The 22,289-nt window shown below is 44.2% G+C and overlaps 1 protein-coding gene across 1 annotated transcript in view; it reads right to left on the bottom strand.

The window, feature by feature from the left end:
- The window catches only part of LOC142012673 (cilia- and flagella-associated protein 337-like), a 63,741-nt gene that overhangs the window by 15,709 nt on the left and 25,743 nt on the right, over window positions 1–22,289 (bottom strand). The window contains exons 11-21 of the mRNA XM_074993329.1: window positions 21,445–21,550; window positions 17,315–17,466; window positions 15,157–15,259; window positions 14,154–14,260; window positions 12,154–12,233; window positions 12,007–12,064; window positions 10,415–10,460; window positions 9,697–9,756; window positions 9,337–9,499; window positions 7,985–8,074; window positions 1,947–2,005 (exon numbers count right to left, since the gene is read on the bottom strand). Coding sequence (XP_074849430.1) covers window positions 1,947–2,005; window positions 7,985–8,074; window positions 9,337–9,499; window positions 9,697–9,756; window positions 10,415–10,460; window positions 12,007–12,064; window positions 12,154–12,233; window positions 14,154–14,260; window positions 15,157–15,259; window positions 17,315–17,466; window positions 21,445–21,550 — 1,024 coding nt within the window. The remainder of the gene's footprint in view (window positions 1–1,946; window positions 2,006–7,984; window positions 8,075–9,336; window positions 9,500–9,696; window positions 9,757–10,414; window positions 10,461–12,006; window positions 12,065–12,153; window positions 12,234–14,153; window positions 14,261–15,156; window positions 15,260–17,314; window positions 17,467–21,444; window positions 21,551–22,289) is intronic.

Genomic DNA, 22,289 nt, shown 5'->3' with positions numbered 1-22,289 from the left:
GAAGGTCCTCATTGTGGATGTAACAGTGCCTTTTGAGAACCGCATGGTGGCCTTTCATGACGCTCGGGCTAAGAAGGTACAGAAGTATGCCCCGTTGGCAGACATCTTGTGGGCCCAGGGCTATTCGGTGGAGGTTCACGTGTTGCTTGTGAGGGCATTGGGTGCCTGGGACCCCCTGAATGGCAGGGTACTGGAGGCTTGTGACATCCTTCGTCGCTACACCCGACTGATGCGCAGGCTGATGGTGTCTGATGCCATCAGGTGGTCCCGGGATGTTTACATCGAGCACGTTGCGGATTATTGCCAGTATCGTGATGAGTGACTGCCAGGCTTCTTTGGTATTTTTTTTTTTAATTTTAATTTTTATTTATTGTTCGTTATTTGTATTTGTATTTTGTGTATTTGGTACTAGATGGGTTTTTGGTATAATTGTTAAGATACTGTTTATTGCATATAATGTTTTTAACCCGTTCTGGTTCCTCAGATGGGCTATACCTTTGTATGTAAATTTGTCATTTTTTGTTGCATTTGAAACATTTTCTCCATTTTTATTATTGTTTAAGACATGCTAGCAAGAATAAAGATAACAAAGTTATGCTTACCTGTGTTACATTTACATCATCACTTCCAGTGAAGACAAGCACTAAAGAGTCCTGAGAGCTTTTGACAAATGATGCACTAAGATACAGAATTAAGGGGAAGACCCAGTGTATTTATTGGACAGCATTACCAGTGCTTTTTGCTTGTGGAGGATTTTAGTCTTCAAATTGTTTTACATATCTCTAACCTTCATATTACCTTGTGAGGTAGAATTATCCCCATTTCACAGCACTTAATGCTGAGGCACAGAGACTTTGCCAAAGTCCAAGAGAAAGTTTGTGTCATTAATTGTTATAATTTAGCAGTTCTTGGTGCTCAAACCAAACTAATGCTCCTGAGTGCTTAAGTCTACCATGTATAGAAAAACTGCAACATGGATTTACCAGGGCTGTTCTGAGTATTTCAAACTCTTGATCAAGGGCACAGTGGGATTACCACTGCAATTAGTACCAATATAATTGTAGGGTTACCACATACATGTACACCTAGGTGAGCTGTGACATCTGTATTTAAGACAAAGGGAAAACTCTCTGACCAACTCAATCCCTTGAAAAACTAAATCCCTTAAAAAGCCTTTTTCTCCTCCATCATGTAATCCTGTGCTGTAAAACTATTCAGCTATACTGTTATTTCAAAGTAACAATATATAAATATACCATAAGACTTAAGACTATCAGGGTTTTCATTTGTCAGCAATATAGGATTCTGGTTTGTTTTAGCTTTACAATAGAGACTTTCATTTAGTTCTTGAGAATTTTAAAAAATGAAAAAGTACAAATATGACTCAGAATGAGTCTCTACACCAGTTTGAAAAATGGGCAGAGTACAGGCGAGAGAAGCATAAATCAACTAAATACTTTGCAATTCTATAGTGTCTTTTTACAAACATGAATGCAATTTGCCTTATGACATTGCATGCACAGATAGGCAACAGCAACTTAAAGATATCCATTCACCCACCAATGATATGTTCCAGAACTGCACTAGGATAACTGCTTAATGGCAGGGGGGAAATGCAGCAGGATGAAAGGAAGTGGCAAAGAATACAAAATCCAACAAACTTCTGGGGCAATCAAACTCAAATACAAATTAAATGTAACTGATTACAAGATCTTCCCTTGTGATAGAACTGCTGAAATAAAGGAACTTGGATGATGGTTACCATAAGGATAATTCTAAGTAAATATTTTCTCAAATTCCATAGTCTACAACTACCACTTCGATCTATCCTTTCAAAATACAATTACAAATTATTGATCCTTTTTGTATTCAACACAAAACATTCCTTTCATTGATCAAAAATACCCATCACCTATTATTTTCACAAGAGTTAAATCAGCACTTACTCCAATGAAATAAGCAAATAACTTCCCTCCTCCAAATATATTCCAAAATGTAATGTAGCCTGGAACATCAGAGAGCACAAGAAAACATGTTAATCTGTTACATAGGAAACCAGTTTTCTTATAGTTAGCCCCATGTTAGAGAAGGAAACAGGTACCCTAGATAGGTACCCCTAGCTGTACAGCATGTGTGGATATAGCTAACAACCCCCTTTCCCCACCCTATACCTGCCCTTTAACTTATTCCAACACCCCTCAATGTGTTACAAGTTACTTAGAGCTCCTTAAATTACCACACTAATGATTTAATCCCAAAGTCCACGAAAGTCAATGGAAAGACACCTACTGATTTCAAGGGCCTTTGGATTAGTCCTTATCACTCTATAGTCAGGTACGTAACTTTCAGCTTTAACAGAAATGGAAACTCCTGCATTGTGCTAATGTATACAACGTGAACGCCCAAAGTAATACCTTTATACATCATCACAGCACTTTCTCTGCCAAGATGCATCCGTGTCCTTGAGCCACCTGCCACTGAGCATCTTATGAAACCCTGTAACAACCGTATCAAGGGGGTGGTCTTTGAACCGAAGACACCAAACTACAGGTTGCACCTCTGTGGTCTGGTACACTCTCATCCAGCAACATCAACATCTGTGGCCTGGCAGGACCACAGAGGTTTCAGGAAGAGAGTACCAGGCTGGGGCAGTGTTCAGTGCAGGAGCCCTGCCTGCCTCGCAGCACAGCAGGGCTAGAAAATGGAGCCCCTGCCTGCTTCATGGCAGCGTGCAGTAGGACCAGGAGGCTCTGCCTGCCCCACGGCAGTGTGGGATGGGAGCAAGAGCCCCCTAATCCCTCCACCTTCTCCATGGAAACTGGGGAGGAACAGGAGCCCCCCAGTCTGTCCTGTGGGACCAGAGGACAGAGCTGGGGTCCCCTGGATACCCCTTTGTCATGTGCAATGAGCCCTATCCTCTTGGACTCGCCAAGAGGTGATCCAGTGCCAGTTGGTCCTTTGTCAATGCTGGATACGCACCAGGCAGCCTGGGACTCAGAAATTATGACCTCCCTGGCACATACTGAGGTCCTTGCCTCTCAGTAAGTATCCAGGGGTAAGCCTGCACTTCTTACTGCATCAGTCTAGGTGCTGTCTCCTGACTGCCCAACATCTTGAGCCCACTCTGAGTACCGGCACAGCTGTCCAATGTGTCAGCAGTCTGACTGATGGTGCCAGTCGCACTCTCAGCCTGTTTCTCTGTCATGCTCACCGCTGGCCTGTTCACGATCCAAGGCCTCCGTTGAGGGCACATCCACATACGGCTCCTTGGTGCACCCTGCCTCCCAGCGCTTGGCACCGTGCTTTGCCAATCCTGATGCTCGTCTCCTCAACACTGATCTTCAGGCTCCGGAATCTGTCTATCTCAGCTTCATCCAGCAGCAACTCCAGGACACACCAACTCTGTTCCCATTCTGAGACTTGATCCTGCTCCCTGCTCCAGTCTGGCTCCTCCCATCAGGGCCCTCGCGGGTTGGACTTGCAACATTGTCTGCTGTGGTGCCTAAGGCCTTGCCTCCTTGGTGTTCCCACTACCTCTGCTCTTGACACCAGTCCTGTTCTTGACACTGGCCCCATTCTTCACACTGCGATACTTCTCAGCACTGATCTTCCTCCCGGAGCCAATCAACTTCTTTTCTTGTCTCTTCATTGTCCCACTCTGCTGCACATCTCCCTCCTTGGCATCAATCTGACACTTGTCACCCTTTCCCCTGGCAGCAGTCCCAGTCTCCTCACTGCTCTCACTAACCTCATCAATTCCCACAAGACCACGTGCACTAAGCCAGACGTTGGCGGTGCTCCTCTGGTGGCTCCTCCAGGAACAGCTCCTCCTTGGCCTTCATACGTGGCCTCTCCTACCTCATTCCATGGCTCTGCGGTGTCAGGCCCTCAAGGCCTGGAACGGTACTCTGCTGCTCCCCAGTGGCCCCCTGCCTGGTTTCCTTTCTGGATGCTACAAATGTAGCAAGAATCACTGGGCACCATGTGATGCACCTCTGCTCAGTTGCATACGGACTACCTCAAATGCCCCAGAGGCTACTGGTAGCTGCTCACCTCAAGGCTCTAGTCACCCTACTCCTCCTGAAGTGGTGTCCTGTCCACCTCTTCAGCCAGAGAACCCAGTGCCAGTGGTGCTTCCATTGGCACCTCCAGATCCTCTCCAGACAAGGAAATGGCAGGTGCTTTGATCTCAGGGCTTCCGCACACAGACTTCTAAGTGCTCCAGGAAGTTCAGGTGCTTCAAGTGCTTCTCTACCACACGGCCACCAGCCTTAATCTTCCAGTGGAGGTAAGTCCCCAAGTCTGTTGACTCTACCTGTGACATTCTGGCTATGCAAGGACCCTCACGTGCTGCCCTTCCCTTTAACAAACTATTATGACCACTGCCTCCACTATTTGGCAGACACCAGCTTCTATTCCCCCTCGTGGGGTAGAGCACAAGTACTTCGCGCTGGTGAATGGATGTCAGTACTTGTACACCTACCTCCACCCTGCTCCTTGGTCATGGACACAATTAATGAGACAGAGTGTCAGTGTCAACAAGCTCCGGCCCCAAAATCCCAATATGCTGGACACTTGGACCTTTTTGGCAGAAAGATCTATTCTACTGGGGGAGGAGTAGGGGTTGGGGGGGGCTTATGCTTCAGGCAGCTAACCAGCTGGTTTCCCTTAGCTGCTACAACCATGACTTGTGGGCCACAGCCCTCAAGTTCAAGAATGCCTTACCTTACAACTGGAGGGAGGAATTCTTGGCCCTTATGCAGGAGGGAAAGATGGTGTCCTGAACCTGCCTACAGGCGGCGCTCAATGTGAGTGACTGCAGCCCGCTCCATTGCTTTGGGCAGAGCCATGCACAGGGTGCCCTGGCTCTTACCATCAGGCCTTCCACTGGAGGGCCAGCAAACAATTCAGGACCTCTCCTGTGATTGTCTGGGGTTGTTCGCTCAGCAGACTGACACCCGCCTCTATAGCCAGGACAATGAAGTTTTGGGGCATGCACACACCGGCTACTCAGTAGAAACCATTCAAACTGCAGCCTCAGCAGCATCAACAACAGTCCAGGACCTTTCAACCACTGGGGAGCTCAGATTTCTACCAGCACTAGGCACACTACTCCCATTGCCAGCCTCCCTGTCAGCAGTTCAGGGCCAGTTGCAGACAATCCAAGTCCTCCTCTACATATTCGGTTTGATGGTGCACTCAAGACCAGAATACCAGCACCACTAGATCTTATCCTGCCACTGCCAGACAGACTCTGTCCTGTCCTTCCGGCCTTGTCTTGCCCTCTCCAAGTGTGGTTGGCCTTGGCATACCGTCTGGGCTGGGACAGCCTCAACATGGTTGCAACCCTGCCTTATTGTATCTCCAATGCTCTCCACTGGTGATTATGCCTATAGAATGTTCTTGTGGGCATTCCCTTTCATGCGACTCAGCCCACTGTGTCCCTGGTCACAGGTGCATCAGCTTTATGCTGGGGTACCCATCTGGGAAGTCTCACCACTTAGGCATTGTGGACAGCAAAGGAGCTGGCTCTCCACATCAACATGCACAAGCTCCAGGCTGTTTGCCTCACTTGTCTGGCATTTCAACCTTATCTCCAAGGCCGCTGCATGGCAGGCTTGATGGACTATACAATGGTCGTGTATCACATCGAACAGCAAGTGGGACATGCTTTTCCCCACTCTGTTCAGAAGCTCTGCACCTGTGGGAACGCTGGGGTCCAGAACCAGTTGGCAGATCACCTCAGTCATCAATTCTTGGCCCACAAGTGGCTGATCCATGGGGACATCCTCCCCTCTGTCTTCCAAAAGTGGGGCTTTTCAGCTGGGCCTCCCTGCATCTCAGGGTAACCACAAGTATTGCACATTCTGCTACTTCCAGGGTCTCAGACGGGCTCCATAGCAGATGCATTTCTCATTCCGTGGACCTGGAGACTGCTCTTTACCTTCCCTCCATTTCCCCTCATGCACAAGGTGCTCCTCAAGGTTCACTTGAAAGGGCAGACACAATCCTCATAGCCCCAGAGTGGGCTCACCAGCACTGGTACCCCACACTGATGGAGCTCTCAGTGCTTCTGCACATTCGACTTTTCCCTTGTTCTGACCTCCTCACGCAGAACCACCGCTGCCTCCGCCACCCGGACCTCTAGTACCTTCACCGCATGGCGTGGCAGCTTTGTGGTTGACTTCTGCCAAGCAGGCTTGCTTGGGACCAATGGAGCATTTCTTCTTAGCAGCCACAAGCTGTCTATAGGATGGCCAAATGAATGCACTTCTCCTGCTGGTGCACTCAGCATGATCTCATACCTGTGTCTCTCTCTGTCCTGCAGGTGCTGGACTACTTGATTTATCTGAAGCAACAAGGCCTTGTTTCTTCATTGGTAAAGATTCACCTGTCAGCCGTATCGGCCTTTCAGCCCGGGGAGGGCAGCTGCTCTGTTTTTGCACACCTGTTAGTGGGCAGCTTCCTCAAGGGCATGGACTGACTTCACCCACTGGCTCACCAGCCAGTCTTGGCTTGGGACCTTAACCTGGTACTCTGGGTGCATACAGCCTCCCTGCTTTAAATCTGTGGCCACTTGTTCTCTTCTCTATCTCTTCTGGAAAGTTGCATTCCTGGTGGCTACCTCCTCTGCCAGAAGGGTGTTTGAGCTCTGGGCCCTCAGGTCCACGCCCCCATACATGGTGTTCCATAAGGACAAGATCAAACTCCACCCTCACCCAGCTTTCCTGCTGAAAGTGGTCTCCGGGTTCCATGTTAGTCAGGATATTTTCCTACCTCTTTTCTATTCTAAACTGCATAGCTCCCAGCAGGACCAGCGTCACTCTCTCTTTGTGAGATAGGTACTTGCCTTCTACAATCAACCACACCAAGCCCTTCTGTAAGTCCATACAGCTCTTCTTGGTCATTGCTGAGCACATGAAGGGACTCCTGGTTTTGTTGCAGGGCATCTCGTCCTGGATCACGTCCAGTATATGGGTGTTATGACCTTGCTCTACGCGAGCGCAGGCCTCCAGATCTGCCTTCCTGGTAGATGCACCTCTCCAGAAAATCTGTCATGCTGTTATGTGGTCCTCTGTGTCTATCTTCTCGTCTCATTAGGCCACTGTGCAGCACCCAAGACAAGATGCAGCCTTCAAGGCACTGTCCTGGAGTCAGCCACATGTATTGGACCCCCCTGTAGGGTTTAGCTTGGGGATCATGTAACTCGGATATGAGCAACCAGGCAAAGAATTAAAAATGGTGACTCACCATTGTAACTGATGTTCTTCACGATGTGTTGCTCATATCTATTGGAAACCCACCCTCCTGCCCCACTACTGGAGTGGTCAGCAAAAAGTAACGGAGGGGTGCTAGGTCAGCTGGGTAATACATAGGCGTTGCATAGGTGCCACTCTAGGGGTCTCCCCAGCTGACTGGGCTGGTAGTTGCTAGTGAAAACTTTCCGACAGCCACGCGCATGTGCGCACACACTTTACCCAAATAGATATGAGCAACACATCTTGAAGAACAACAGTTACAACTGTGAGTAACCTTTTTTAAGGGGGAGGAATCTGGGAATTGAGGGCTTGCAAGGAGAAGTTGTCCTGTAACGGGCTCTGTGAAAAAATTGGTGATACGCTGCTCTTAGATTAATTAACTAATCTAAGTACTCCAAGTTGTGGAATCTTCTTTACCTGCAGATGGTTCTACTATAAAATGTTCAGTTAAGGTCCCAGGGTGTGGATCCTCTTGGTTTTTAGTTTTCTGTTCTGCCACCACTAAATTCCATTCACACTATCCAGTGGGGTGCCTGATCCTCCTATACCCACTGCCTTCTGTGACAGGTTCTGCTGAAATCTATGTTACCAATCTGGATTGAATGGTGCCACTGGAAAATTCTTTCAGATTGGGACTGAGCTTTGATTCTGTTTCAGATGGGAAGGTATTTTGCTAAAGCACAATATTTTATTCCATTCTCAGCTGCTTTTTATTTCAACTTTACCTCTGGGTCCACTTGACACTAAAGAAGCTGCAGTTGTCTTCCTTTCTGACCTTGACTGGAGAAACACGACTTTGTTGATGATTAGATCCTCTGCAGGGAAAGAACTGAAGTAGGTCAGACTACATAACAGTCAAGTGACTCCTACAATGTTGTAGCAACTATTGGTACACCGTATCACAGAGGTAGCCGTGTTAGTCTGTATCTTTGAGAACAACAAGAAGTCCTGTGGCACCTTATAGACTAACAGATATTTTGGAGCATAAGCCTTCGTGGGCAAAGACCTGCTTCATCAGAAAGCTTATGCTCCAAAATATCTGTTAGTCCATAAGGTGCCACAGGACTTCTTGTATTGGTACACTGTGATTTGTGTCCTTAATCTAAAGTCAATTTGAATAGTTTGAACTGATCTGAGTGGTGTTGATTAAAAGTTCTCTCATGTGTTAATGTAGCCCCATTTCAAACAGTACTGCATCAACCGACCATTAGTGAACTTTTGGTGCATGCTAGCAGGATCTACGTGTCTGATAATGTGCGACTCACTGATGTGCATTAGATTTTACACCACTCTGCTGCAGACTAATGCATGGTTTAGATAAGCTGTAAGTCTCTAAAATCGAAGAAATATCTAAAATGAGTAAGTATTCCTTAGCAGGGTCATTTGCCAGATATATTTTAGCAGGAGAAATGTTCAACATAACATTTCCCATCTTTGCAACGTACAGAAATGCAACTTTCTAATTTAGGGCCTGATTGTAAAAGGACAGCCAGCTTGGGCACTCAGTGTCAACACACTAATGTAGGACCTAATGTCTTTTAGTTGTCTAAATTAAGCTACAGAAATAATCTCAAAATGCTTTTACAAACACTGAATTAATTAACATGTGGTAGGTATTATCATTTCCTTTACCAGATGGGGGGAAACTAAGGTTAAGTAACAAGCCCAAATCACACAATAAGTCAGTGGCATAGCCAAGAACAGAATCCAGAACTCCTATTTTGCAATCCTGGACCTCAGCTACCAGGCTGTGCTTTCTCAGTACCTCAAATTTTAGGTAGGGAAAAAATGAACCGAACAATGCCACACCCCCACATTCCTCATAGAAAATATCCAGCATTGGGCTTTGGTTTCTTTAGAGAAGAGGGCAATGAATAGTACCTAGGAGAAACAGTGGAAACAGCTACAGTCAAACAAATAGTCTTGCTGAGACTATGAGAAGAGGTGGCATTTAAGTTATTGCTTTCTGAAACTGAAAGAGACTTTTCATTCTTTGACTTATTCTCCCCATGTTATAAGTTCCCCAGGACTTAGTTATCAAACCAATGAAATGGCAATAATATATACTGCTACCAACCTGCCCCATCCTCCATTACGGCCATGCTTACAGCATTAAGGCGGCTACAAACATATCCAGAGATGACATTCCATATAAGGATTTCACCATCGTAACTGGAAGAGGCCACGAGATTTGGAGGGCAGAAGGACACACATAATACATCTTCCTTGTGACCTTTTTCCTGGATCATTTGAGCAACAAAAGCATTTTTATAGTTACTCAAACTTTGCCCCTGCCACCAAAAAAAATTATATATTACAAGTCTTCCTAAGGCCCCAAGAGAAAGTATGGGTTAATAAAACCAACACTAGGAAAGGAATATCAATAGGTATTAAGTAGGCTTTGTTCTCGGAAAGTGATAATGGAAGTAATTCTTACCACACTCTCAATCCAATCCATTTGTGGGTATGGCCCATCATATGCTTCACTATGAAGATCCTGGGATTAAAAATGTTTTTTAAATAACTGGATGGCTCCCCAGAGATAATTGCATTAACTGGTGTTCACAAAAAAGACTGAAGAAGCAGCTACTGTCCTAAAGAAGTACACAGACATTCGGGAAGTAGGAGTTCTAGGGGATGTGGTAACACCTCCTGGCTTGTAGTGGTTTCCAACATATACAATGTTTACCATCTTGAGCAACGGCTTTCAGCATTCTCATTATAGAAGTTGTTCCAATGCCCCTAGAAGAATACCATAATGTACACCTAACAATAATAAAGCCAAATGAGAAGCAGTAATGGTGTATCCTCCTGTCTGTAGGAAATATATAGCGATACACTAGGAATGGGAAGGCAGTATGATCCAGTGGACAGGGCATTAGACAAAGTCAGGAGATCTGGGTTCTCTTCCTGGCTCAGCAACTGTGTGACCCTGAGCAAGTCTCTCTTACTATGAATTGTACACACAGCTCGGCGAGCCACAACCTCAGTTTGGGGCTTGAGTTGTTTCTGTAGAAGAAATAATAATTAACTTATAAAATTTAAAGCAGCATTACACTTTGAAAAGTGACAATGGTATCTTGGGGTTCTATATTTGTCACATAAAGATCCAAGTCAGGTTAGGTCAACTTAAAAGATGAGTCACTTTTACTCACAGGAAAAATATTGATCTTCCTGTCCCAACCAACAGATATGATGTACCTTTTAAAGAAAAATGTTATTTAGTATTTGTTAAAGAATAAATAAGTGTGTTTGACTTGCAGCCATGGATGGTTGCTAGTTCATATGTTCTAAACCACCTTCTGTTTTTATAGTTGGGGAAGGGAGAAGGAGACTTACGAAAGTTTTTTGTTCAAACTGATTGTCGTCAATGTTTTGCATAGCATGATTCTATCATGTACACCAACCTTAAGTTTATTTAAAAATAAATCACCTTTTGAACAATATAGAGCTTAGAACGAAGTGTAAGACTCATTTTCCTTAAACATTTCAGATGGCATTAAGAATCTTAATTCAAAGGTGTTAGAAACCTTTTGTAAGCACAACTGTGTCAAATTTAATATTAACATTTAATATAAATAGCGTCACACAAATAAAGGTAATATGGGGCACATGACTTATGAGACGACGCTGAGGGACCTGGGCTTACTTGTCTGCAGAAGAGAAAAATGTGTGTGTGTGGGAGATTTGATAACAGCCTTCAACTACCTGAATGAGGGGGTCAAAAAAATTCCTGGTGGTGGCAGATGACAGAAGAAGCAGAAATGGTCTCAGGTTGTTGTGGGGGAGGTCTAGGTTGGATATTAGGAAAAACTACTTCACTTGAAGGTTGGTGAAGCACTGGAATCAGTTATCAAGAGAAATGGTGGAAGCTTCATCCTTAAGAGGTTTGTAAGGCAAGGGCTACGTCTACACTAGCCTAAAACTTCTAAATGGCCATGCAAATGGCCATTTTGAAGTCTACTAATGAAACACTGAAATACATATTCAACGCCTCATTAGCATGCAGGTGGCCGTGGCACTTCGAAATTGATGCAGCTCGCCGCCACGCGGCTCATCCAGACGGGGCTTTTTCGAAAGGACCCCGGCTACTTCCAAGTCCCCTTATTCCTATGTGCAGATAGGAATAAGGGGACTTCGAAGTAGCTGGGGTCCTTTTGAAAAGGACCCCTGTCTGGACGAGCCGTGCGGTGGCGAGCCGCGTCAATTTCGAAGTGCCACGGCCGCCCACATGCTAATGACGCGCTGAATATGTATTTCAGTGTTTCATTAGTAAACTTCAAAATGGCCATTTGCATGGCCATTTCGAAGTTTCTGGCTAGTGTAGACACGGCCAAGGTTTGATAAAGCCCTGGCTGGGATAATTTAGTTGAGATTGGTCCTTCTTTGAACAAGGGATTGAACAGGATTACCTCCTGAGGGCTATTCCAACCCTACTCTTATGTTAGTCTATTCTGGATGCTGACATGCATTAGATGCACTGGAGGCACAAGCCTGAAGGTCACATGCTTCACTTGCCTGAGAAGTTCAGGGAGTTCATAAAACTGGGCTTTTAGCATACTGCAGTTTGTTATTTTAAATTACTCATTTGTAACAACTGGCTAATGAATACGGACACAGTCAAATTTCAGCAGCCAATGAGGATCCTTCTTGAAAAATGGCTATGAAAATCCCAACAGAATAAAACAACTTATTCCACAAGGCATATGAAACAACTGATTTTCCCAGCATCCCCTCTTGGCTGTACCTGTTGTTGTAAATATCAGCATAGGTGCAGGTGGTGACTTCATCACTTGAAGTGGCTGCTGAAAAAGGGAGCAAATCAGAGTACTTTCGTTGTAATGTTCCATACACAGTATTGAACAAGTGGAGAGGCTGGTAATTATTCTCCTACCTTGCTTAAGGGTGTGGATGTAACACATGGTACTACATTCCCATTTTTTCAGGCTTCCATCTCTGCCACCAGTGATCAAGCTAGAGACAAAAGATTTCACTGTAACTGTTACTGCTAAGATGAGAAGACAAAAAAATATGGGATGGTGCTTTGTATTCAGTGTCTCTTAAGTCTACACTGCACTCAGGTGTAACTGGCAGTGCAGGCAGACATAGCTCAGCTAGCTTTGATCTAGGGTGCTTGAATGAGAATGCCATATATGGAGATATATGTATCTCACAGAGCTGGAAGGGCCCTTCAGAGGTCATTGAGTCCAGTTCCCTATCCTCACAGCAGGACCTATTGCCAGCCCTGACTGATTTTTTTTTTTAGTCTATTTGCCCCAGAACCCTGAATGGCCTTTTAAGGGATTGAGCACACAGCCCTGGGTTTAGCAAGCCAAAGCTCAAACCCACTAAGCTATCCCTCTTCCCTAGCTAAACCCTAGTGAATGCTAGTGAAGCCACAACAGCACAGGCTGTAGATCTCTACCCTGGACTCTGACTACATACTCAGGTAGAGAGACCATTGCTCCCAAAGGCATTCTGCACTAAAAATTTACAAATTCTGAAAAAAGAAAAATTCTCCGCAGAATATTTTAAAAATTCCCAGAACACAGACTCAGTGGGGAGGTTGTACCCAACCATGATACAGTATGAAGCCTTCCCCTGAAACTGGAGGTGGACAGACAGGCTCAGCCTGGCAGAATCCAAGAGTAGAGGGGCTTAGTTGGGAGGGGGGAATCCAGGTATAGGGTGAGAGGGTTCTGTGTGGGGCAATATCGGTGCAACCAGCTCAGGGGCGGGGTGTGGGAGCAATGGGACTCTGAAGGGGGAGCTCAGCAGAAGATACCAAAATTTAAATCATAGCAACTCCAGCTTCCAAATGAATGACTTGAAATTAAGCTAAAGAAACAGCCGCAGCTGCTCAAGCCACCAGAATCTTCATTTGTTTTCAGCCAGACTTCCAAACATCACTATCAACAGGACTGATGCAGGTCTGATACAGAGCAATAGAGATACATCAATATGCAAGAGCACCAGCACAGGAATAACAGAGCTCCTCCGCCTCACCCCGTGTTTAACAGCAACTTACTCTGTTTTACAAGTTTAGAAACACATCTGCTAAGTTTGTATCTAGAAGCTAAGCTTGTGGAAATGCCTATTGAGATTAATGGAAGTTAAACACCACAGAATTACACGACACTGTGCTATGAATTTTAAATGGTGGCAAACCAAACAATTAAAGAAAAACAGTGGGACAAATCTAGTGAAAGAGCACGCACTCTATATTGCCACATATCAGCAGATTGTGAGATTAATTTTTTGGGACTAAATTCCTCTTTTAGTTCTGGGTCTGGAACTCCACTGAAGAGAAATAGTAACTGAGGGCAAGTGTAATTTATGGGCTATGTCTACACTAGCCCAAAACGTCGAAACTGCCATGCAAATGGCCATTTCGAAGTTTACTAATGAAGCACTGAAATACATATTTAGTGCCTCATTAGCATGCGGGCGGCCGCGGCACTTTGAAATTGGTGTGGCTCGCCGCCGCGAGGCTCATCCAGACGGGGCTCCTTTTCGAAAGGACCCCGCCTACTTCGAAGTCCCCTTATTCCCATCTGCTCATAGGAATAAGGGGACTTGGAAGTAGGCGGGGTCCTTTTGAAAAGGAGCCCCGTTGGCACGAGCCGCACAGCGGTGACCTGCGTCAATTTTGAAGTGCCGTGGCCGCCAGCATGCTAATGAGGAGCTGAATATGTATTTCAGCGCTTCATTAGTAAACTTCGAAATGGCCATTTGCATGGCCATTTCGAAGTTTTTGGCTAGTGTAGACACAGCCATGGTGACGGGATAACACTGGAATGACGAGACAGGAAAGACAACAAACTCCACCATTTACAGTATGGTAGTAGCTTTAGCAACTGTGTGCTGCTGAAAAGCAGGCACATCTATATATACTTCTTGCCACTGGTGTCTAACGCCATGCAGGTCACAGCAGATTCTCCATGAGCTTCACACACTTCAGTAACCAGCTGTCCACTTTGAAGATCCCACACTTTTACACCCTGAAAGGAAATAGCAATAGCTGATCTACTGCTGAAGACATCTTGGCATTTCTTCTTGCACTCACTCTTTTAAAAAATGTGTAAAGATGGCATCAATAGAAAAAAGCAGACTCTAAAAGAGTACTACTGACAAATTAGGATTGAAATATCTTAATGATACGCAGGCTAAGTGACCTTTCATTCACTGTGTTAGCAGCAACTGGGAGTGCTGTGAAGGCAGCAAGCTCAGACCTTGCTAGGGGGAAGTTACCACCATTATACCAAAAGCATTATTTCCCTTATGAACTTTCTAAGCCAAGAAGTTAAGCACTGAACAGACACAGATTCCCTCTGTTGTCAAATACTCAATGAAACTTCCATTGTACCGACTGATATTAGAGTTTGGATCAGATCATGGGTACAAAGAGAGAACAAATTTAACAAAACAAATAAATATTTAAAATCCCGAGTAAATAAATATCCCCAGACATGTGAATAGGAATTTAATGATAACCCCACTATAAAAAGTATTCCATACAGACTGAGCTTTTAGTAGCAGGGAATTTAATTCCAACATATATTCATTAACATCTCAAAGTACTGAAGAAAGCAAAACTCTCATTCAGCTCAGTGAATGCTTTGCATTTTTAAAGATTGCACAACTGGAGTCTAAATGACTAAATTATTAATAATTCATCCTTTTAACTACATACAAGTTAATTGCTGTTGTAGATTGATATTATAATTTGCCTACTATTCAAAGATGGCAACATATGATTAAAAATACCATTGTATATATGATGCTTCAGCAGAACTTGATTTTGGAAGCTTAGCTTTCAAGCTGAGCTCCAAAAGATAAACTCGCTCTGCCTGCTGTGCTTTCCTACTAGCCTTCACAGTGGGTCAGTGATACTTACAGATCCTTCTGAGCAACTAACCATCTGCTGGAAAGGCTTATTATACTGGCAGCAGAGGACTGGTTCATTATGGGACACACAGGAATTATTTAGCTGGTCCTCCCTGAAAAAAGAAAATGAAACTGAAAAGGAAGATGAACCAGAGAATGTATGGACGTGCTTGCTGAGTGCTTAAAAAGGATTTGCAAATGGTGGGCCAACAAACCTGCTAAATCTTAACTTTCATCTGAATACCTTTAAAGTTAAGGGCTGTATACTTTGTAAGTCAGAAAAAGATTTAGCCCTCATGAACCAAAGTACAGTATGTAGCAGAGAGCCTTACTAGACTTATTTGTGTGTCCTGGTGGCATAACTGATTTTGCCAATTTGTAAGCATTCACGGATTTTAACGTCAGAAGGAATAACCATCTACCTCTGACATAAAAGATCCTAAAATTCACCCAGTAATTTCTGCATCAAGTAAATAACTGCTGTTTGGGCTAAAACATATTCTTTAGAAAGAGATACGGTCTTCATGTACAGATTTCAGGAAATAAAAAAACCCATCATTCACTAGGTAAGTTCTTATAGAGGTTAACTTCCCTCTCCTACTAAAAACACACACCTTATTCTATTCTGAATCTGTCTAGCTTTGTCTTTGTCTGTTCGACTGCAGAACCTTCTATTGTCAGAAATCTCTTCCTCATGCAGGTCTTTACAAACTGGGGAAAAGTTACCTCTCAGCCTTCTTTTGGATAAAGTAAATAGATTGAGCTTTTTGAGTGTATCACTCTAGACTTCAAATCTTCCTTGTAGCTTTTTAACTACAAACTGTTCAGAAAAGTCATTTTGGAAATGCTGTAACAGGACACAGTATTCCAGTAACAGTTCCACTACAACATTGAATGGTTAATGTTTAGTTGCTTGTGTACTTTTATTCTGTGAGTCCTTTTCAGTGTCACTGTATTCCACTATACTATCTACCATCTTGTAAGAATGACTGACAGTTTTTGTTCAGAGATATACGACCTGGAATTTGATTGTATTAAAATGCATGCGGTTCCAATAAACCTACCTTTATATAGACACCATCATTACTTTCATCTTAAAGACTACATAGAGCATTCTCTTTTCTGCTTAAAAAAATTTACTCAGTGGCAAAACAGGGTTCAACCAAGGCTTCAGTGGCACATGGGCCCTGTGCCTGGAGTGAATTAAACCCTAAATGAAGATGTCAGGGATATTTCCTGCCTCCTGAATTTTTTTATCATAATCAAACATCCCTCATTGTAGTGTATTAATGTGGCATTAAAAAGAACATGATCAGTGGAAGAGCTCACCAGTTACAGCTATAGTATGACAATCATCAACAAAACTTTCAGTAGCAAAAGGAATTAATTTGAAAGTGCCTGCAGTTTAAAGTCTCCTTAAAGGTTATCTCTAATGGCCTGATGAGCTGAGATCCAGTTCCTGCTGAAGTCAGTGGAAGCTGCTCCAGCATGTAGTGGTTTCTCCTGCATATAAAAGCTCAGAGATACAGCAAATACTATAAGACCATTCTGATTTCCTCATGAAAACCAAGAACCAGGACAATAATGTAGAAGAAGCTGCCACATGTTGGAGAAAAATTGTAGCATCCTAGACAGTCAGCTCCCCTGTTGCCAGCCCCCTCAGTTCACCCTTGCAGCATGCTGGTGTTGTAGGCTATTCTACAGCATACAGGCTCCTCTTTCTATATTCTCTGACACATTATGGTCCAAAGTCAAGGAACTGCTATATGGATCAGACCTAGAGGTCCATCTGGCCCTGGATCCTGTTTTTGACAGTGGCAAGCACCAGTTGCTTCAGAGGGTTAGGGCAAGACACCCCACAGCAGGTGGGTGTAGGATATTCTGTCATCCATGAAGGTTTCATCTTAAATTCTAAGTGAAAGATTGACTCAAGTTCTATAGTATGAGGTTTTATACCTTTGTCAAAATCTTTCAGCATTAATTATAACAACTCTGAGTATTCTTGTTATCCGAATAAACATTAATCCCTCTTTGAATCTTGCTATGTTTTTGGCAATCAGCTCTGCAGTCTAACTATGCCTTGTATGAAAGAATGTTTCATTTTATCAGTGTTGAATTTGCCACCTTTCAATTTTGCTGAATTCCTGTGGAGGTAGGTGGTAACCTACTTCTGTTGGAAGTGTAGGAGAACAAGACAATCTGCTGCAAGGTAGAGAGCTCTCAGCTCATTTGAGAAGTAACAAACTGCCATCTCTCCTCTGATCTGACTGGCCTTGGGAATCACACTGAGGAGGCACGATTGGTCTTCAATGTCCCACACCTTTCAGAGACAGGGAGAGAGAGATTAATATTCTTAACATAGCCATTTCTATGTCTTCATGAAAGCCAAACTCCCATGTTTAATGATCAGTTAGATATAAACATAAAAATCATGAGAGTTTCAGGTTACACAAGTATGGGTCCAATTAATTCCATCAGTGTAATTACAGCAGCACAGACACTGCAGACATGCAGCATTCACCAGTGCACATGGACATGGTAACAGGTATTAAAATAAGTTTTACTTTACACAAGTGCTGTGTACACCATGGCGCATCTGCCAATAGAGCTGTAGTCACTTAGCTTAGAATTTCCTAACTAGGTGGGCTATGGTGGCCAATAGAATTGCTGGCCTCTGGGCAAGTCAAGGAGGCAGGCTCTCTGCTCCTGAAAGGGGTGGGGCATTGGCTTGCCTCTCTCCCCGCTACCAGGAGATCTGGTCTTGGCACACAAGGCTGCCCTGGAGCTGGGATATGTCCCCCCGCCCCCGACTCCCAGGGCTGGGGCAAGCACTGTGGCTCAACCCCGGCTCCCTCACCACTTGCCCCCAGAGCTGGGCTGACTCCCCCCAGTTCCCTTGCACCCACAGTCCCAAAGCTGGAGACAGGACAGGATTGCTTATTTTTAAGCCCCTAAGCATGTTTAGACAGGCCTAATGATGGGGGTGGGGGGTCAGCACTGATTCAAAGAAGCCCAGAGCTTCAGCCGCCACCACTGCTACTTGGGCAGTGGTGGTAGCTGGAGGTCTCATCCTCTTTGAAGTGCCACGGCAGTGCTGATCCGCTGCTCAGCGTGGCTGTGAGGGAAGGGGCAGGGGCCCCAGTGCTGCAGTCCAGAGGGCATTAAAAGCTGAGTGCCCTGGGACCTGCCCCTTTCTTTGTCAATTCTTACAGAACGATTGACCTATGAGTGTGAACTTAAAAGCTAGTTTCTAGACTGTTTCAAAGACCAGTACTGCGAGTTTAAGCAACTGAGAATTAAAGCCTTCTACCTGGGAGACTAGGGCTACGTCTACACTAGCCCCAAACTTTGAAATGGCCACGCAAATGGCCATTTTGAAGTTTACTAATGAAGCGCTGAAATGCATATTCAGCACTTCATTAGCATGCGGGTGGCCGCGGCACTTCCAAATTGACGCGCCTCACCGCCGCGCGGCTCGTCCCGACGGGGCTCCTTTTCGAAAGGACCTCACCTACTTCGAAGTCCTCTTACTCCTATCAGCTTATGGGAATAAGGGGACTTCAAAGTAGGCGGGGTCCTTTCGAAAAGGAGCCCCGTTGGGACGAGCCGCGTGGCGGCGAGGCGCATCAATTTCAAAGTGCCGCGGCCGCCCGCATGCTAATGAAGCGCTGAATATGCATTTCAGCGCTTCATTAGTAAACTTCAAAATGGCCATTTGCGTGGCCATTTCTAAGTTTGGGGCTAGTGTAGACACGGCCTAGGTGTTATATTTTATTTAGTAAAGCTTACAAATGGAGAAGGACTATATCGGAAATCCATTTACAGTTAAATTTATCCACTGTGCTGTACAAACTATGGGCAGGCAGTCTTCTGCTACTGGTGCAGCGCTTTCAGTGAGAGATTCATCTGGCCAGCAAATTTCAGGCGAGCATACCAAAAACTGAGTATCACTTGAGACACTATTAAGACATAACTAAGAAAATGTGCTGTGAAAACATGTGGGCTGTGTCCACACTTGCATTCCCCTTTCAAAGGAGGCACGCAACTAATGGAAATTGAAAATGCAAATGAGGTGCAAAGTTACATATCTGGTCCCTTATTTGCATATTCTTTCAAAAGAGCTTCTTTCGAAAGAAAAGTGGGGTAGATGTGGCTCTTTTGAAAGTAAACCCCATCTTCGAAAGAACCCTTCTTCCCATAAAAGAACTGAAGAGTTCTTTGGTGGTTTTGATGATGAGGCCTGCAAAGATTTGTATTGGTTTACATGAGCAAGTATCTCTTTCCAGAAATAAGTTATTAAGCATATGGCAAATATCGGCATTTGTAAATGTACTAACTTCGGGGCTGTGTCTACACTTGCATTCCTCTTTCGAAAGAGGCATGCAAATGAGGGAAACTGAAAAGGCAAATGAGGTGAAGATTTACATATCCGGCACCTCATTTGCATACTATTTCAAAAGAGCTTCTTTCGAAAGAAAAGTGGGGTAGATGTGGCTCTTTCGAAAGTAAACCCCATCTTCGAAAGAACCCTTCTTCCCATAAAAGAACTGAAGAGTTCTTTGGAAGATGGGGTTTACTTTTGAAGGAGCCACATCTACCCTGCTTTTCTTTCAAAAGAAGCTCTTTTGAAATAGTATGCAAATGAGGTGCTGGACATGTAAATCTTCACCACATTTGCATTTTCAGTTTCCCTCATTTGCATGTCTCTTTCGAAAGAGGAATGCAAGTGTAGACACAGCCCCAAAGTTAGTACATTTACAAATGCTGATATTTGCCATATGCTTAATAACTTATTTCTGGAAAGAGATACTTGCTCATGTAAACCAATACAAATCTTTGCAGGTCTTATTGTCAAAACCACCAAATGACAAACATCAAATTAAGAGGCTGAAATTTAAACAGCAAAAACTGTTTCAGAGGGGTTAATTTGTAACTTCAAAAACAACAAGCAGTCCTTAGCAGTTGACACCTTAGCGACTAACACATTTATTAAGGTCATGAGTTTTCATGGGTAAAACTAATGAAGTGAGTTTTATCCACAAAACCTCTCAATCTAATAAATCTGTTAGAAAAAAATTGTTGTCAGTCATGTGGCAGTGTTTCAGGAACTGTGCAAAAAGATTCATTTTGGGTACCATTGTTTCAAATTACGTACAGGCCTTCAGCACCATTTGAGGGTTCCACGTCATACCTCCACTGCATACACATAAAATAAGCTTTCAAAAGACAAGAGTGTGTGGAGGCTGCAAACATTAAATTCCACAATTATGGCTCTTTTTTGAGCACTAGCATACACCGCTGAGTGAAGGGTGATAAGGGTCTCAGCATCTTGCAGGATCTGGCCTCTGGAGGACTTATTATCACTGTAGTCTTCATACATCAGATTTAAAAACTTTCATGGCCTGAATATGACCCTGTTGTCTTACACAGACTAAACGTTACTTTACAGGTATTCGCATGATTCATATGGCTAAGCACTGACCAAAGTGAACAAGGGATTAAACAAAAATCTAGCCCACCGTTTCTCCAAGTGGGGTCTGCTGAGCAACTCCACTCCTTCCCAGGGCTAAGGCAGGACCCCCCTGAACCCTAAGTCAAACATCCCTGACTCTATCCCAGAGTTCACATACCCAGCTGGAGCCCTCATGCATCCACCTCCAGCACTCTGACGCAGCTCAGGGTCCTCACCCACACCCAAACTCCCTCCTGGAGCCCACACCTTCCCAAGACTCTGCCCTAGCCCACAGCCCCATCCTTCACTCCCAAAACACTCATCACTGGCCCCAGCTAGAGCCCTCACCCTCTGCACCCTAATGCTCTGCCCAAGCCCAGAATACCTTTCCACAAGCCAGACTTCTCAGCTCTGACCGCACCGTGGAGGTTGTGTTTCCAGTCAAAGCCCTCCCACACCACAAATCCCTGTCCCAGCCTGGGGGGAGTGAGTGAAGGTGGGGGAGAGTGAGCAACAAAAGGAGGGGGAGGACAAGGGGTCTCCAAAAATTTAAATCAAAATGTGGGTCATCGGGTTGCTAAAGTCTGAGAACTGCTGATCTAGCCACTGGTATTTGTGTGATCTGGTTGTTTCCGAATGGATTTTAGCACCACACAGAAATCATGCTGCTCTCTCAGGTTAATGCTTGCGAGGCTCAAGCAAACACTGAAATAAATGAAACAAGGCAAGATGAAACCAAATTTCTGTTTCCATTTGAGCCCTGCACCTCCTAAATTGCTGCTTGATATGTCTGGGTTTCTACACTGATACCTGAAAACTCTACAGCTTACTAAGAACACAACTCACCATAACAGTGCTGTCCATAGAGACTGAGAAGAGTTTTGTGTTTCCATCAGCTATATGCAGGAACCCAATTGGGGATGTATGTCCATGCAGTAAGCCAATAGGCCATCTAGTTAAAAAAAAAAATAAAAAAGTCTTTAACTTTAAAATTGTGAAAATTTTCCAAAAATTTCATGGTGTTATGGTTCTCTTTTGCTTAAAGGTTTTTTTTAGCACTTTAGCTGGTGATGAATGAGGCCTTATTTCTGACCTTGAATTTAATACCACAGGGAAAATCCAATAGTCTACCAGGAAAACATTATTTGTTTTATTTATTTGGAGACATGCATTACCTTACACCTAAGCAAGCCACAATATATAGGCCAGATTAGTAAATTTTATTAGCTCCATTTTACAAGTGAGAAACCTGAGGCACAGAAGTATCGAAGACCGTACAAAAGAAGAAGCAGAGCCAGGACTATAATTGAGGTCTCCTGTGTCCCATTTTTGTACCTTAATCAGGAAGTCATCCTTCTCCGTGGTGGCACTCAGACTACAATAGATCCCAAAGCCAGAAGTGACCACTGTATAAGCACAGGCCATAACACTTCCCCAAATTAATTTCTGGAACATATTTTTAAGGAAAAAAATATCTGATCGATTTGGAAATGGTCAGTGATGGAGGCTGTACTACAATCTTTGAGAAATTGTTCCAATGGTCAGTTACTCCCACCATTAAACATTTTAGTCCGTTCCATTTTAGGTTCGTGTAGCTGCAATTTTCAGCCATTGGATCGCATTATATCTTTCTCTGATAAGTCACCCCTTTCCCTTCTCTTTATTAAGCTAAGCAGATTGAACTCCTTGCA

The sequence above is a fragment of the Carettochelys insculpta genome, chromosome 4 (genome assembly GCF_033958435.1).
Source record: "Carettochelys insculpta isolate YL-2023 chromosome 4, ASM3395843v1, whole genome shotgun sequence".
Taxonomy (NCBI): domain Eukaryota; kingdom Metazoa; phylum Chordata; order Testudines; family Carettochelyidae; genus Carettochelys; species Carettochelys insculpta.
This window is presented reverse-complemented; position numbering and strand designations above follow the sequence as displayed.